This window comes from Athalia rosae, chromosome 2 (assembly GCF_917208135.1).
Source record: "Athalia rosae chromosome 2, iyAthRosa1.1, whole genome shotgun sequence".
Lineage (NCBI taxonomy): Eukaryota > Metazoa > Arthropoda > Insecta > Hymenoptera > Athaliidae > Athalia > Athalia rosae.
The window spans coordinates 905,360-922,965 of NC_064027.1; the positions used below are offsets into that span (position 1 = coordinate 905,360).

Below are 17,606 nucleotides of genomic sequence, written 5' to 3' on the forward strand. Positions count from 1 at the left end.
GAGAGACGGAGAATAATTTTGGGCACCGAGTGTGTCGAGTTGGTATATTTTGCGGTGGGGTTGGCCAAACTGAGTGACGTCGTAACTCCATGTACGGTTCGACCAATCGGAGCGCTTAGCAGGGCGTTGCTCTCCCCCACTATGCGTCGATTTCGAGGCTTGAAAATCTGTAACGAGCACCGGTGCCACCGCATTCGCATAAACGCTTCTTGGCTCTCGCGACGCGTACGAGCTTTCAGTTGTCAAGTTGAACAGAGTTGAGAAAAAAACCGACAGATCAACATGAGGGAAATCGTGCACATCCAAGCTGGTCAGTGCGGAAACCAAATTGGAGCTAAGGTAAGCCTTTTTACAGGCGTTATTTACTTATTTATAATCTAATGCTGATTTTTTTGATAGTCGGGTTTCTCCGAAAACGGTGACGTGTTTTTTTATTTTTTTTTTCTCTCTTCAACCGCTTTGTTCGGTCGGGGTTTTGTGTACAGAGGCTCGAGTGTTAGAATGCTACCGGTTAAATTCGAGTGCATGCTTTGTGAAGTGATAAGTTGAAATAATTCTGTTACGCATTGAGTGGACTGCGAGAATGAAACGACGCTCGGAAACTGTAGAAACATCGTTCGGACGGCAACACCAAATCACACTCGTGATTCCATGGCAAAATAGCAAAGAAATAGATTCGAAAGAAGAGCAGACCTTTATCTGACATTTTTACTCGGGAAGTAAACAATAAAATTCTATCCTCGGTACCAGATATTATCCCGCAATCCATCTCTGTCCGGTAACACCGGCTAGAGTACAATAATTTCTACATTATCGTATCATTACCCCCTTCCCTGTGCCAATGGACGCCACGAATTGTTGGAACTGTTGAGTTGGCTGTCATGGCGACAGCGCCGGCCGGCGTAACGGTTTTTTTCTCTCATGGCCGGCGAGTATAGTATGTTCGATTATTTCTTCAGGGTCGTTCAATTCGTTCCATACGGGAAAATTGAGCATGTCGCCTCTCCTCTGCGTTTATTAATGAGGGATTTAGATTTCGATTTGATTTATTTGAAAGAATTAGTGCATAGATACAGGGCAGGGTGTGGCTGCACAATCACTGATGCGACATTCTAGCATCGAGCGGTTGCGCACGCAGCTTCCATCGTCGTTAACCGACAGCTACACAACACACGGCAACCATCTCCTTCGTTTCGTTTCGCTTCGTGCTGCTATCTGGTAATAGAAATGCGCGGAGAGATCGAGAGAGAAAAAGATGAATAGATGGTTGAATTTGTCGAGATAAAAAGAGCTGAGCACAGGGTCGTTCTTCCCGCGCTCTCGCGCTACGTTGGTTACCGAGCAAGGAACATTTGAACACGTTAAATCTTTAGCCGGTTGGCGTCAGTCCGCCGTTCTCACGTGCTATTTGCATTTCTCGCTCATTAATTTAACGTCAGCGGCGTATTTTGACAAGTGGCGATTTCGTGGCTGCAAGAAAAACCTGAATCAAAGCGTTATCTAACGATATAACGGAGTCCACGCGATGCTCGGCTTCTCCGAAAAATTATCAGATGAAAAAAAAAAAAAAAACAGATCTCGAAGAAAGATGAAGAGGACAAAATACGAGCTCCTGATAATCACCTTGTTGTCGATATAGACGTCCGAGCGAAATAACGTCATCGTTACTAATTGCTAACAGGGACTTGGAATAGCAATAGGAATTGAGTTTTAGTACAAGGCCGCCGAGACTCCGACCGATGAGAAGAACGCGTGACGTGAGAAAAACAAAAACTAACGTCTTCTCATCATAGAAGATATTTTTCATATCCTAGACCAAAAAAATCTATCCGCGCCCACGGATGTTGTACTGAACATTTAAAACTATGTCGGGATCCTGGTTAAAATTTTGCCGGCTCCTCCCCTAGCGCAGCTGTTTACCGAGGACAAAGAAGGCCAGGTGTTGGTAGTCGAGGGTTCAATTTGTCCGTTACCTGTTTTCAGTCTTACGATAACTTGGTCCTCGTAAAAGTTTAGCTCTATTATGTGCGAGTAAAGCATCGACTCGAATGATTTTTTCTTATCTTTTTTCAAATGGCTCGCTGCATTGATATGGCAACTAATTGACTGATGCAATAATATTATATACGATCTCAAATTAGCACCAGCCAAGTTTTTATCCGTCAGATAAACTCGTTTCTCGAACGTCACATCGCATGGCAACGATTATTCAAATGCTTCGAATTAACTTGATCACTGAGCTAACTACGATTGCAATTCTAATTAGGCCTGTAATCAGTTTTTTTTTTTTTTCTGTCTTTTTTTTATCTCCGCAAATGTTCAATGTTTGATCAATTCTTTCACTACGTTCGTTGAGCTTTTCTCTTTCGTATCGGCATGCGGCTTGGAGAGGGGTGTTGCGTAAATATCGTGGAGAAATATCAATATCTATACAAGTATATAATATAAGGAGATAACGTTCACCTGGGCTGATGCTAATTACCTGTTATGGCAATATGGCCATCATCTCTATATATAGCGGTGACATTGGTGACTCATGTCTACTTTATTATTCCAGGGCGGTAGTAGAGGGGGATGACGACGTCCCACCGCGATGATCATATATGGTCAGCCTTTAAGCCATAACCGAGTTACCTAATGCCAAATTTATAAGGAAATCGCGTAATTGATTTAACTCTGCGACAAAAAAACAACAAAAATTGAAATTCATTCCTGATTTGACCCCGTTACCGATTCGAACCAATGAGGAGTTTCGCATTCGTCGAACTCGTTACTCTCTCTCTTCTTCTCTGTCTCTCTAGCGTGGATTTGAAAAACTTTTTAATACGAAATGTTTTTCCCTATCAATTTTTGCGAGATTAAATTATGGCTGGTGCAATTTCCGAAGATTACCCGAGATTCGCAATTCTTTATTCTGCAGCGGTGTCGTTGAACTCAGTCAGTCGAAGACGCTCCGTTGTTGCCCAGTCGAGTGTGTCTGGTTCGCTGGTTGGTTGGCCGGTAGCTCCGGCTAGCTACCGAGCGGATGAATAAATCGCTAATTAAATTTAATTTACCGTCCGCAAATGAGCGGCTCGGATCGCGTCGTTATTTACATTTATATGAAAATATATTTTAGCAGATAATTGCATTCGTTAGATTGCAAGCGTTATAATAGACCGAGAAAAAAGCGGCTGCCTCTGTGCTCTGGATGTTCTTCCATTGAAAATATTTGTTTATGTAATAATTGAATAATCTAATTTGCCGATTTATTTCTCATAAAGACCCTGTCTGACGATCTTCTTTTCTAATTTTCAGTTTTGGGAAATAATCAGTGACGAGCATGGAATTGACCCGACCGGCGCCTACCACGGAGACTCCGATCTCCAGTTGGAGAGGATCAACGTTTACTACAATGAGGCGTCCGGTGGAAAATACGTTCCTCGTGCCATCCTAGTTGATCTGGAGCCCGGCACCATGGACTCTGTCCGCTCAGGTCCATTCGGTCAAATCTTCCGCCCCGACAACTTCGTCTTCGGACAGAGCGGAGCCGGAAACAACTGGGCCAAGGGTCACTACACCGAGGGTGCCGAGCTGGTGGACTCCGTCTTGGACGTCGTGAGGAAGGAGGCTGAAAGCTGCGATTGTCTTCAAGGTTTCCAGCTCACCCACTCCCTCGGCGGTGGTACCGGATCCGGAATGGGAACCCTCCTGATCTCAAAAATCCGCGAGGAGTACCCGGACAGAATAATGAACACCTACTCCGTCGTTCCTTCACCAAAAGTATCCGACACCGTAGTCGAACCCTACAATGCCACCCTCTCGGTTCATCAACTGGTCGAAAACACCGACGAAACTTACTGTATTGACAACGAAGCATTGTACGACATCTGCTTCCGTACCTTGAAACTATCCACACCGACCTACGGCGACCTTAACCATCTCGTATCCCTCACCATGTCTGGAGTAACCACCTGCCTCAGATTCCCGGGTCAGCTGAACGCCGACCTCAGGAAACTTGCCGTCAACATGGTACCCTTCCCTCGTCTTCACTTCTTCATGCCCGGATTCGCGCCCCTCACATCTCGCGGCAGTCAGCAATACCGCGCCCTCTCTGTCCCCGAACTCACCCAGCAGATGTTCGACGCCAAAAACATGATGGCAGCCTGTGACCCGCGACACGGAAGGTATTTGACGGTGGCAGCTATCTTCAGAGGAAGAATGTCGATGAAGGAAGTCGACGAACAGATGTTGAACATCCAGAACAAGAACAGCTCGTACTTCGTCGAATGGATCCCGAACAACGTGAAGACCGCAGTGTGCGACATCCCACCTCGTGGACTGAAGATGTCGGCTACCTTCATCGGTAACTCCACCGCCATCCAAGAGCTGTTCAAGAGGATCTCAGAGCAGTTCACCGCTATGTTCAGGAGGAAAGCTTTCTTGCATTGGTACACCGGTGAGGGTATGGATGAGATGGAATTCACCGAGGCTGAGTCCAACATGAACGATCTGGTCTCTGAATACCAGCAGTACCAGGAGGCTACCGCCGACGAGGACGCCGAGTTCGACGAAGAGCAAGAAGCCGAAGTTGACGAGAACTAGGTCTCCTTACACCTAGCCCTATAGATCTGCTCCCAGTATCTTACCCCCTTGTCCTTTTCCCTCCCAGCGCCCCTGTCCCAACGCTTTATTCATACTTGTGTTTTCGTTAGATCGTTTTCTTACGGACCGTATATCGACCATGACAGCAGCCAGGCCGCGCGCTTTCCTTATCATTTCCCACCACCATTACCACCTTCACCTAAGCCGGAAAATGTCAACGAATTGTTAACAACCGTTGGTAAAATGTTTGCGGTGAAATTGAATGCTGTAGTGTGTTTTTTGTATTTTGATTGTTTTCTGAACGGTAAACAATATAAAAGAGAAAGAAACATCAACAACAAATAATAAGAAAAAAGAAACAACAACAAAAAGTACTGTCTTTTGAATAATTTGTTTTTTCATTCTCGATAGTTATTTCTTATCTTACAATTTACCAAACGCTAGTTAACGTGTTTAGGAGACGCGCTCTTACCAGCCAGCTTAGTATCTATATTTTCGATTGCTGTTGAAATTGATTGTTTTTCTTTTCTTTTTCTTTGTGGTATTTTAGTTTTTATACAAATGTAATTGTACACATATTGTCGCGACTACTCTGTTGTAAAACCGTTGGCAACACATTCCGAATAAAAGTATATAGGTATCGTTACAACTCTCGTAACAAAGACTGACGCCTTGTGTTTAATTCTTTATCTCGTTTACTTCTATTCATGTTTTATCTGTTCTTCATGTTTTGTAATTTTCTTTTATTTTGGTTCGTAAACGAAGGTCAAATTATTTCTGGTTGTGTAGCGCGTCTTGTATCGATCCTCCAATGTGTAAAGTCATCTGCGAGGTTGCCACAATCTTATAATAAATTATTATGAAATAAAAGTACATTTTATTAACACGTACTACGTACTTATTAGTAAGTACCTCTATCACGATCACCTCATACTTGATTTTTCCCCATTCACACGGTACCCGGTCCAATCTGAAAACAAAAAATATGAGTCATACTCGTCAATGAGAGTTAATGAACGACGAATCATCATTTTACATAGGTGTTATACGCTGTACCACCAATTTTTTCTCTTCCAGCACTTTCTTCTAAATAAATATTCATGATGTGTAGGTATTTGTACAGCGTATATCAACAAAAACCGAATCCTCCGTTTTACAATCGGTTCTAGGATTATCACCTTTAATTACAGGGACTCCTGACAGAATCGATGGAAGAGGTGTATGCGTTACGCGTGCGCAAGGTACGTAATAATTTTATGAATTGCAATGGAACATCGTCACCTAGAGTAAATACCTGTAAAAAAAATTAACATTTACCGTTCAGAGCTTGTGATCTGGGTCTACGAAAATTGATGCCATCATTTACCGATTCTTTCCTATTTACTCCGAATTTACTAGCCTGGGAATCTCTTCTGCGTATTATCAGTACATTTCGTGCGATGCAGCACCGTACAGAATTTCATAGTAATTAGATTATTCATCGAATCGAGGCAGTTGAAACGTAGCTAACGGTTATAATATTCTGCAGACCCGACATTTTATGATAAAAAAGTTTGGGTACGTTCTTTTATCACTTCGCATTCGTAGCATGCGTATACTATATACCTAACTACAATGAGCTGGTATAATAAATGAGGAACGAGATTAGATTTAGAAATTTCGTTAGCTAATTAACCACTGATGACCTTGATTTGTTAGTAACGCCGTTACAATGAGATAAATTTCAACGACTTGATTTTACCTTCCGCTTCGTATTACCATCGTACAGATATTGTGGGGTAAAAAAAATTCGTCTCATTTTCAAAATCGTGTACCCATTTTTTTCGTTTTTATTTCTTATAAAAAATGTGATACGATCACAGAAGCCACATTTGATCCAAATATTTCCGAGTCCGTAAGTTCTGTAAAACTTATTTTTTTTTTGCACAAATTTGCGCACCGAAGCGTCGGAGGAAAAAGTTCCAAATTTAGTACTACTGTTGAGTGAGGGTCTTCCTTTCATGTGCAGAGTGATTCAAATATCGGAAAATTCAACAAACGCGTGGTACAGAAATTCAGAGAGTACAGAAATTCTGTAGACCATTTTAGATATTGATGTGGTTTATACATACAGAAATTTGTTGGAACCAGCTATTTAGGTAATTATTCCCATAACTTGGCTGGTGTGAAGAATTCAAAGTTTCGGATGAATTGCATCTAATTCAAGATATTGAAACACAGTACCTTGCAGAAGTGATCCCAGATGATACTTTTTCTCACGCCTGCACATCTTTTACCCTCGTCCAGTGAGGAGATCGAATCATATATGTTCTGGGGTTTCAACTCTTAATTTTTTTTCTTTAGCCCGGTTGCTGAAAAATATTCATTTTCAGTTCTTGCAACTTACAGAAAAAATACATGCCCAAAGGATAGCTTTGAAAATTATACGACTTGAAATTTTGACAGGGGTGATTTCTCGGAAAGATGAAACGAATCTCTGTCTTCAGTTCGTTTCATTTATTCATTCAACCATTTGTACTCATGTGTATCGATGAGTTTTATAATATGGTTTAATGTTTTGTGAAATTTCACAGAACGACCCAATTCTCGGTTTTCGTAACACAAAGTATCCCATGGTAGTCTGCTCTGTGCAGGATCACATGGGTGTTGAGCCGGTTTTATTACTTTATCTTGTGTAATTAATCCAACGATTAAACCTCATTATGGTAAAACACTGTCTTATTATTAGTAGTTAGTATCCTATAATTCTTAACGTTCGTCAAACGATGTCTTTTCTGACCAGGGAATATTCCATTTCATATGCTAATTTGATGTATTTTGATCTCAGGAATCCGAATCTGGAGCCCAATTGATGTATCTATCAAATTAAACGAGTTATCGCCAATTTTCTACTTTTTGGAGCAGAAAATTTGGGATATCTCGATGGGAAAAATTCGTAGCTCAATTTGACCAACGGATACGTGTTCCTGGGGTCAAAATACGTTAGAAAAGTGTCATTCAATCAATTTTGGAGGAAAAAAAAAAGTTCCCAAAATTTGAGAATTTACCGAAGGGGTTTGAACCCTCGAAGTTTGATTAATTTTTAGGTCAAAAATCAACATTTTTTTTTATTGGATTTTATATGCTATTCTTATGTAATTTGATCTCAGGAATCCAAATCTGAAAGTCAAATTGATCTATCTCTGAAATTGATCGAGTTATCGCCAATTTTTTATTTCGAGCAGAAAAGTGAGATATCTCGGAGGGAAAAAATCGTAGCTCAATTTGAACAACGGATTCGTGTTCCTGAGGTCAAAATACATTAGAAAAGTGTCATTCAATCAATTTTGGAGGAAAAAAAAAAGTTCCCAAAATTTGAGAATTTACCGAAGGGGTTTGAACCCTCGAAGTTTGATTAATTTTTAGGTCAAAAATCAACATTTTTTTTTATTGGATTTTATATGCTATTCATATGTATTTTGACCTCAGAAATCCGAATCCGGAAGCCAAATTGGTCTATCTATGAAATTGATCGAGTTATCGCAATTTTTTCGGTTTTTGGAGCAGAAAAATTGAGATATCTCGATGGGAAAAAATCGTAGCTCAATTTACTCAACGGATTCGTGTTCCTGGGGTCAAAATACGTTGGAAAACCATTATTCGATTGATTTCAAAAATACTTCATTTTTGGTCCAAAAATCGAGAAAATCCAAAGGGGTACCCCTTGAAATTTTTTCGATTTTGGGCTCGAAAATCAACATTTTTTCAAATCAAGTTTTCTATGCTATTTTCATGTAATTTGATCTCGGGAATTCGAATCCGCAAGCCAAATCGATCCATTCATAAAATTGACCGACCTATCGCCATCTTATCGCTCTGAAATGTGAAAAATCAAGGATATCTCGATGGGAATTATTGCTTACTTTCTTTAATCAACGCCTATGTTACGCTTTAGTGATTCTCGGCCCAGTTTGAAATTTATAAAATTTAAAGTGGAGGGAATGAATCAGTTTTCAAGAATTTGAAAATACTTATAATCACGGAGAGTTTTGAGAAAAGTGGAATTGTGTGGGAACAAAAATGTAGATCGACCAGAAAAAACTCTCAAAATGCATGTGAAATGAATTGATTTAAAATTTGTGAAAAATTTCGCGATGAAAATTCATACGATGATTGAAATCAATTGCGCGAAGCGCCCGCGTGCAATGCTATAAGTCAGAATGAAACAACTTTTCGTCCATTCGTCTTTTTCTGTTTTTCGATATTCTTTTCTGCGCAGATCAATTAATCGTCCATAGTTTATAATTACGACGCGGGCGATCGATTTCAGATAAATAAATTCCCAATCCCGGTCCAGTCAGAATCGTGACCACAAGATACAGTGAGCCGTCCTTGGAACATGACTACGAAAAAAGACGCGGGTTTTATGGATCCAGTTTCAGCTACTTTCAATTGGATAATAATCGTCAAGTTCCATCTACACAGCAGTCAATTTCGACTCAACGTTTTCGCGAAAGGATATTCGAACTCCGTACGTACGTGCGTTGAACAATTTTTTTTTTTTGCCAACTATACACATATTATAAACCACCTAATACACGGAAACGTCAAACAGGCCCAGAGTAGAAAAAAGTTCGAGAGTATATGGAGCAATAAAAATTGCAGTCTGCGCGTAAAATCTCGTCCATAAAAGGAATACGCTACCCATATATTTAAGATTCGCACGAATAGTAGGTTGACATTCAGCACACGTTTCTAAACATCGCGAAATGAGGAGAAGTATAGAAGCCTCTCGCGTGTCGATAAGGTATAATCATAATACTGTCCATCAAGAATCATGATTCATGACTTTTGCTACCCACCGATATTCGACTTTTTCGAAGAGCTTCACCTCCAATTTTCGTTTTACGCTATTTTTTTTTTTTTTCTTTAGTTAATTTTTAGTCAACTTTTACTTCGCACACTCGACCGGATGTCGCATTCGATGCTTTCGATAGAGTTTTCATTTCCTCCCGATCGAAAGCGGAAGTCCTCGTCAAAGGATGTGCGGCGATGACCGCACGTTGAGAGGGTCGATGACGTCGTACGGAAATATTGATTAAAATAAGTATGGTTTCACAATGATTACCTGCTGACTGACCAACCGATACTTTACCTCTGTTGATAGGATACAAATTCTTTTTTGCGCCCACTTCACGGGCTTCGGGTTGACCCGCGATGCTCATCGAAAAAGCACCCCTGACTCCACTAACAATAAGTCTAAGTCTAATAACAACGACAACCTGCGCACATTAAATTAGAGATCTGCAATTTTCTTTTTTTTAATCCGATAACCACTCAAGAGAAAAATAAAGAAATAATGTGAATTTTTAGAGTAATCGGTTGATGAAAAATGGAAAATTGCAGAATCGTGAAGTGTTCGATGTAATCAGCGTGCCATTGACTTTTTAAATTCTAATCCCAAGAGATTGAATCAAAGCCTTAGATTATGGTAACGCGTCAATTGCGTCAGCTATCGTGATAAATTAAACTATGTACATACGATATATTTTTCTTCAGTTTGTCTGGCAGTGCGGGTTATAGAGTCTGATGACCATGAGCCGAACAGCATCTTTCTTTGATCTCGTTGTACGAGTCGTACGACAGGCGAAGTCGCATCGAGTTCTCGACCCAATTAATGCTAATTAGAATACTATCCTCAGTGGACAACGGAGGGACAAATTCCTTCGATTAACTAATCCGTTATGTCAAAGCAAAGATTCCGAAGCCACGCAGGATTGACATTCGACGCACACTGACAATAGGTGAATATAAAGATAATGTTTCATGGTCATGTATGAGAGGTCATGTATATCGCTGGTAATGCCCTACTCACTGCCGAGGCAACGCAATAACAATTTCAACCGGGGACCGGAATTCTCTCCGCAACAGGGAAGATCACATCGTTTTTTCCGTTTAGGGAATAAAACGATCTTTTAACACCACCCATGAAGATATCTTTCGCGTTGCTCACGACCAACGAAATTGGCAACCTTCGTTGACAACAAAAAAAAGAAAATCATCTTCCAAATCCCTGGAGGTTTTCGCTTCAACGGATATTCAAGTGCACCATTTTGTTACTTATTTTCGCGTACAGCTCCATCCTCTGATTCATCAAATTTTCAAATTATTATTTTTTGAGCTTCCGTTCCGCTCGGATTCCGTAGACTTCTTTGAATCCGTTGTTGCCGCTGGAGGGGATGGCTGACGGTACGTCCTCGTCTCGGCGCCCGATGTCGGGGCGACCCAGGGAGTGCAACAACGTTGAAGAGACTTCGGTTCTTGCCAGCAGCCACTCGCATTTCGTCCCCGCACTTGCTCGTCCGCACTTCTCGCGTTACTCGGCGATCTCTCCGTTTTCTTCAGACGTATCGAAAGCATCGATTTCAAAAACCCAGAGCAACTTTACGCACTCACGAAGACATCTCCAGATACCGCGGCGCATATTTCCGTTTTTCATCGACAGAAGAAAGGAAAGAAAATCAAAACTCGTTTCACAACAAAGAGGAAGAACCGGAAGAGGAGGCAAATAACGGAAAATCAACGCAAGACATATAAAATAAAAGCTCGAGAATGAGGGAGATCGTTCATCTTCAGGCCGGGCAGTGCGGAAATCAGATCGGAGCCAAGGTAAGTCGAATTTTTACTCCGTCTTCGTGTTTGAATCTTCGCGCGCATGAAAATTATATTTTCGATTATATTTGAGCGATCCGTCCAGAATAAGGAATCATAAGCCCGTCGATCGTTGTATCGGTAAGTCTAGTTGCGATATTTGGTTTTTCTTATTCTGTTACTATGCGGTCAGTTGACGAGATCATGTGTACCTTTCTCGTCCTATTTCGATTCCCTTTTTATTTTTAATATGGTCTCGATTTCTTTGTTTTATTTGGTTCTCAACTCGCCATTCGCACGGCTTGCAGTACGGTATACATGCTCGCATACGACCCTGCAGAAGGAACGACGTAGACCGGGGAAAAAAATAAATAATCTAACCGGTACCTCTTAAACCGCAGACGGTACGCTCTGATTCTCTCTGACACGACGACGACTCAAATCCAGAGATTTATACATTTAGGGCCCACACTCTCCACTAATATTTCAGATCGACCTCAACTCATCCTCAGTCCAAGCGGTGATGCCGACTCTACAGAATATCATGTGTTTCTTAATCTTTTGAAAATTGCGCTGGGGGCAGGAAGAATTTCGATGACGATTAGTCGAATCGATTGAATTTTTCGGGTGAATAACCGGCGCGGTTTTTTTCTACCGCTGCATCTGGGAAACCGTAACTTCTGGTGACTAATCGTTGGAACGCTTGCAAAATATTGACGTCGGAAGGTTTCGCGTGCATGCATTTGCTTAATTGCGTCGAGCTGCATAGGGACATCCATATCGTATCGACCCGCACCACTGAGAAATAACGAGGATATTGCGGCGTTAATCCGCTTGGCGACAGCCACTATGCAAGGGCCTTCGGTGTCTCGCAAAAAAAAAAAAAAAAAAAAAAAATTGAAAAAAAAATAGAAAAAGGGAAACCTTTATTTTTTTATTATTCTATCGATTGTGTTTCCGTGACAACTTCGAGGACAGTATATTAGTCAACTTCCTGGAATTGTCTGACGGAGAGATGATAGCACAATTTACTTAGACTATTTATAAATTTGCGATAAGCGTGCGGTTATCTCTGATCGTGAGTAACAGAAATGATTCGAGATAGAGCATGTCTCATTTTCACAGGTACTCTATTTTTGGGAGTGGTAAAAAAATCGCCTGACTTTTCAAGTTGGAGTTAAAGATTTTTTAATTTGATGAGATGCGAATTCCCTTCCGCCCCACCCCCTCCCACCCCCTTCCGACCGCCTAGCTTTTCTCGCTCTGCACGCAACCGTGATAGTACGAAACGCGCGAACGCTAAAGTTTAATGAACTTTTCGCGAATTACTTGGAGTTGCTGCGCGAACAAGTGACTCAGACCTCCTCACGGATGATGCACGAACGGGGGGAAGTGCTCGATTGTTATACTCGCGCGGAGACGCGTCTATTGCGAGGAATAAAAATAATTATCCCAAATTGACCTCTCTCCGTCTCGCTATTCTTTTTTACTTATCTCTCCGCAAGACGTCTCCGGGCGGGCAAAATTAACCGCGGCAGGGGGGGGACCGTTTAACGATAAAAATTTAAGCCGAGCAATTGTCCGTGAATACCAGCCAAAATTCTTCCGCATTTTTCCTCTTCTTAATTTCTTTTTTTAACTCAGCTATAAGCAAGAAATTATGGACGAATTTCTCCGGATTTCGAATCATCTCCTATCGATCTTACGTATGCATGAAAAATAAGTACCTAATTACTTCCTGCTTCTTTGATCATCTCTTTTCTTTCGAATCCTCACTTTTCCCCTCCTGGAAAGAATAAGCCCGCAGCACTGTGCCATGTGAACCCTTAAAAATTGACTATTTTTTACACGGGCTTCTTTGTGCTCGACGAAGTCGAATCCCAGGGAGTTAAGTCATAGCTGCGTTGACCATAAGGCGACCGTGTGGCGCGTGATACATAGCGGAATACAAGTATCGTATGTATATAATCATCTTCAGCGTTTATATTCGGGCTGTACTTTTTACACGGATGGCTAAAATAACTTCGGTTTTGTATGTGCTGCACGTGACAACGTTCCCTGGTGTACTCAACCGCGGGAATATGCCTTTCGTTAATTATTCACAATCCAGTAACGATTTTAACGAGACCCAGGCGTTGAACTCACTCGTGATAACGCGAACCCCGGACGCATAACACCGTTTACCTAGAAGCGAATCGATGCGCCGGAGAATCACCTGTTAACAAATAATGAAAAGTACACAATGAGAGAAAAAAAAAATAAGAGAATCAAAGAAAAATTATTAAGTATATCGTGTGAAAAAATTGTGAGCGTGACACGTATCGAATCGAGGATATTATAAAAGAAACGAATATGACTCGAGGTTTATTCTCTGGTAAGAGGCAAGGCTCGCATTCTTACAGATTAGATATGTATACACAAGAAATGAGGAATCGACGTTTATCGTTGGCTGAGCACAATCCTTGATTTTCCGCATGACAGGCTTTACGATCGTCCCGCGAAAAAGCTAAGCGTCTCGATCTACTGCGAAGCGATCATTTCGATCGTCCAACTGAAGATTGAATATCGGGCTAGGCGGAATGTCGAGACTGAAAAATTCGTGGCGAGTCGAGGGACAACGATGCAACCGGAAGTTGATAATACGATTACAGATATATACCTGTTGGTAGAAATCCGTGCTCCCAGACGTGGATGATCGCATTTCCGGTTTAAACCAATTCCCCTGTAATATAATATCCAACAGTTAATTTTATTCAAATGTATTTATTTCGCGTAACGAAATGCGGATCGGACGAATAACCGTTCGTCGGGAAGGTGACCCAGAGGCTATTTTAGAAAGCATAATACATCCGCGATAATTATACCGTAATTACCAGATTATTATTTAGGAACATGTAAAAATAAGTCCGGATCTCGAGCAAAGGCTAGTAAGAAGTGCAGTATTTCCGTCCAGATTTACAGCGAGGCCCATATCTCGTCCTCGGAATCCATACGGAGCTCGTGTAGTCCCGACGGTCGTAGTTTATAAATAGAAATAAGAAAATAGTAAAAGACACGAAGCTGAAGTGAAACAGGGAATAATGTCGGTGCGGTGGTCGTAGCTGAACTCGAGGGGCCCAAAAACCAAGCCAAGAACCCAGAAGACTCCGCGACAAATGCAGCCATGTCTATTTACGTTACGGAGATAAATTACCACTCCTACCCTCGGGCTACCCAAGGCGGCGTTTTTGAGCTTGCGGTTGATACGATCCCAAAAGTCCTGAAAAACACGACGCGTCACGGCGAGCGCGAAACTCGACGAATATAATATTGAGATTAATTTTTTCAGTTCTGGGAGGTCATCTCCGAGGAACATGGCATCGACCCGTCGGGAATCTACCACGGAGACAGCAACCTGCAGCTCGAAAGAATTTCCGTCTACTACAACGAAGCCTCGGGTGAGAATCTTGAGATTTCGATTTTGATTTGACTCCACGGATATTTGTACCGTAGAATTAAAAGTCATACTCTCGGGCGTTCGTTCGTTGTGCACCGACCTTGTCTCTGGCGGTGCAACGGTTCTTAGCGGTTAGCGACATCTCTTCGTCTCGTTTGCTCAAAAATAGATTTCCCCCGGAGTGTAGTCGCGGGTCGGTGGCACGGCGTAGTTACCCCGTAGTTGGAGGGGCCGCAAGCAGGATCCTAGCGATCACCGCGTTTTTAAGGGAAATAAGAGAAAAAGGAACGAGCGTATCTCTCGGCCGCAGAGATGCGCCGAGAGGCCCCTGGAGAGAAGAAACTGATAGGCGAAGCAGGAACCTCGTTAGATCGCTACTGAAATAACTTTTCATGCGAGTGTTAGTGTCACCCTAGAATGCGATAGCGCTGCACATGAGTGACTAGGAAGTGGTTTGAAAGCAGAAATATATATCCTAGAGAAATAAAAAAAAAAAAAAACAAACAAACTATGCCTAGCTCGCACCATTGGGAAAGGAAAAAAACTGGGAATTCCATTATACCCATGGGCATGCTCCTTCTCACCCCCAGTACAGTTAGCCAAATATAGTCGATTTCCGCCGGGGAATAAATTGCGTTAATGGTTTTCAATAAGACTAATAACAGCTACGGTTGATTTGTATTCAAGATTCGCCACAGTTGACGCGTCCGTTTATTGACGTAGGAGAAAAAACCACGTGAATAAATTTCGGAAGGCGATGAAGGAACGTAAAAACGATCCTCGAACCAATAGCCGGAGAAACATGAAGACTAGGCTTTTAAATATATCCTTGGAATTTCACGACCGTTCGTTTTTTTTTTTTTTTTTTTTTTTTCAACTCGGTATTGGTGCAACGACGCAAACTTGGGCTATTATTAGAACGCGCTACGGGCGGCTAAATTAGTTTCCCTAAAAGTCGCGTTGGTCCACCAACACTCCCCTGTCCGCGTATGAATCAACTTACCAGCTGTTTGTCAGCTAGCGAGCCTTTGTCAACGTTTCACTGCAATCTACATGCGGGACACGTGCAATTTGCGTACGGTCTTCCCTTCTAACACAATCGCGGTGCAACGTACCAACAAAGTATAATGACAATAAGTGTACGGACACACCGCCATTGTACGCGAGACTTACGGTACAATACTCCTCATGTGGCAGAAACGAATTCGGAGCTACCGGAACCCCGTGTTCTTTTTTTTTTTTTTTATTTTATTTCCGTCGCCGACAATCGATTGGAAATTTATTTCTAATTTTGGTTTCAGTCGCGACATCGACCAATGGCGGGAAATACGTTCCCCGTGCGATTCTTTTGGACTTGGAGCCCGGAACTATGGATGCCGTTCGTTCCGGTACATACGGAAAACTTTTCCGTCCCGACAACTTCGTGTTCGGTCAGAGCGGAGCCGGTAACAACTGGGCAAAAGGTCATTACACGGAGGGTGCGGAACTGGTGGACGCGGTCTTGGACGTCGTTCGAAAAGAGTGCGAGAACTGCGATTGTCTCCAGGGTTTCCAGCTGACCCACTCCCTCGGGGGAGGCACCGGTTCCGGGATGGGAACCCTTCTGATTTCCAAGATCCGCGAGGAATATCCAGACCGGATAATGAACACCTATTCCGTGATGCCGTCGCCAAAGGTTTCGGACACCGTGGTCGAACCTTACAACGCTACGTTGTCGGTTCATCAACTCGTCGAAAACACCGACGAGACGTACTGCATAGACAACGAAGCGCTTTATGACATCTGTTTCAGGACTTTGAAGGTCTCGAATCCGTCGTACGGTGACTTGAATCACCTCGTGTCATTGACCATGTCCGGCGTTACGACGTGTCTCAGATTTCCCGGACAACTGAACGCGGATCTGAGAAAACTAGCGGTCAACATGGTACCGTTTCCAAGGCTCCACTTCTTCATGCCCGGATTCGCGCCGCTCACATCTCGCTCCATGCAGCAGTACTCGGCATTGTCAGTGCCCGAGCTCACCCAGCAAATGTTCGACGCCAAAAATATGATGGCGGCCTGCGACCCGAGACACGGAAGATATTTAACCGTGGCGGCGGTTTTCAGAGGTAGAATGTCGATGAAGGAAGTCGACGAGCAAATGCTCAGTGTTCAGAACAAGAACAGTCCATATTTCGTCGAGTGGATACCGAATAACGTGAAGACCGCGGTTTGCGATATTCCGCCGAAGGGGTTGAAAATGTCGTCAACTTTTATTGGAAACACGACTGCGATTCAGGAACTGTTCAAAAGAATTTCCGAGCAGTTCACCGCCATGTTCAGGAGGAAAGCTTTCTTGCATTGGTACACCGGCGAGGGTATGGACGAGATGGAGTTCACCGAAGCTGAATCCAACATGAATGACCTCGTCTCGGAGTACCAACAGTACCAAGAAGCTACGGCGGAGGAGGACTTTGAACCAGAGGAATGCGGCGATGATTTCGAGCCCTGCGAACAAGAGTGAAGACTCGCGAGAGCAACGTAAAAGTTATACATTATTTCTTACAGCAAAACCAGATACACACCGATGAAAAAAAACAAAAAAAAAATGATTTGATACGAACGTCCTAATACACCTTAGTCATATTTATACATTAAACATACATTACTATAAATGCCTATAATAACGTAGTATTTGCTACTTTTCTAATTTTATACTCGAGTATAATGTTGATATAGATATTAGATAGATAAACGATGAGTAGATAAACGGATAGACGGAAGACTGAAAGATGAAAATTGTAAACATTTGCTGTGTTGGCTTGGGATTAGGATAGGATTTCTTTAAAAAACGATTGTATATTATCCCTTATGCGAGCACCAAAGGCTCTAACCAAAAATCTACTTGTGATTATTACACCGTATGCATAAATACGAGTTTCGCATTTGTATTTTATCCAGCTTTTTTTAGCCCGGG

General features: G+C 42.2%; 2 protein-coding genes and 1 long non-coding RNA gene across 3 annotated transcripts; 2 read left to right on the plus strand and 1 right to left on the minus strand.

Annotated features, from left to right (window-relative positions):
• Positions 1–178: 178 nt before the first annotated feature.
• On the plus strand, positions 179–5,474 carry LOC105691481 (tubulin beta-1 chain). Its single transcript, XM_012409972.3, has 2 exons — positions 179–339; positions 3,298–5,474. Exons 1-2 carry the CDS (start codon positions 283–285, stop codon positions 4,582–4,584), a joined length of 1,344 nt encoding a protein of 447 aa, XP_012265395.1. The 5' UTR covers positions 179–282; the 3' UTR covers positions 4,585–5,474.
• On the minus strand, positions 5,103–7,497 carry LOC125500037. The gene is made up of 2 exons (XR_007277212.1): positions 5,951–7,497; positions 5,103–5,878 (listed from the first exon to the last, which is right to left on the minus strand). It is a non-coding gene; the product is annotated as an uncharacterized LOC125500037 (long non-coding RNA).
• Positions 7,498–10,851: 3,354 nt separating this feature from the next.
• On the plus strand, positions 10,852–17,566 carry LOC105691465 (tubulin beta chain-like). Its single transcript, XM_012409937.3, has 3 exons — positions 10,852–11,232; positions 14,543–14,651; positions 15,952–17,566. Exons 1-3 carry the CDS (start codon positions 11,176–11,178, stop codon positions 17,151–17,153), a joined length of 1,368 nt encoding a protein of 455 aa, XP_012265360.1. The 5' UTR covers positions 10,852–11,175; the 3' UTR covers positions 17,154–17,566.
• Positions 17,567–17,606: the final 40 nt, after the last annotated feature.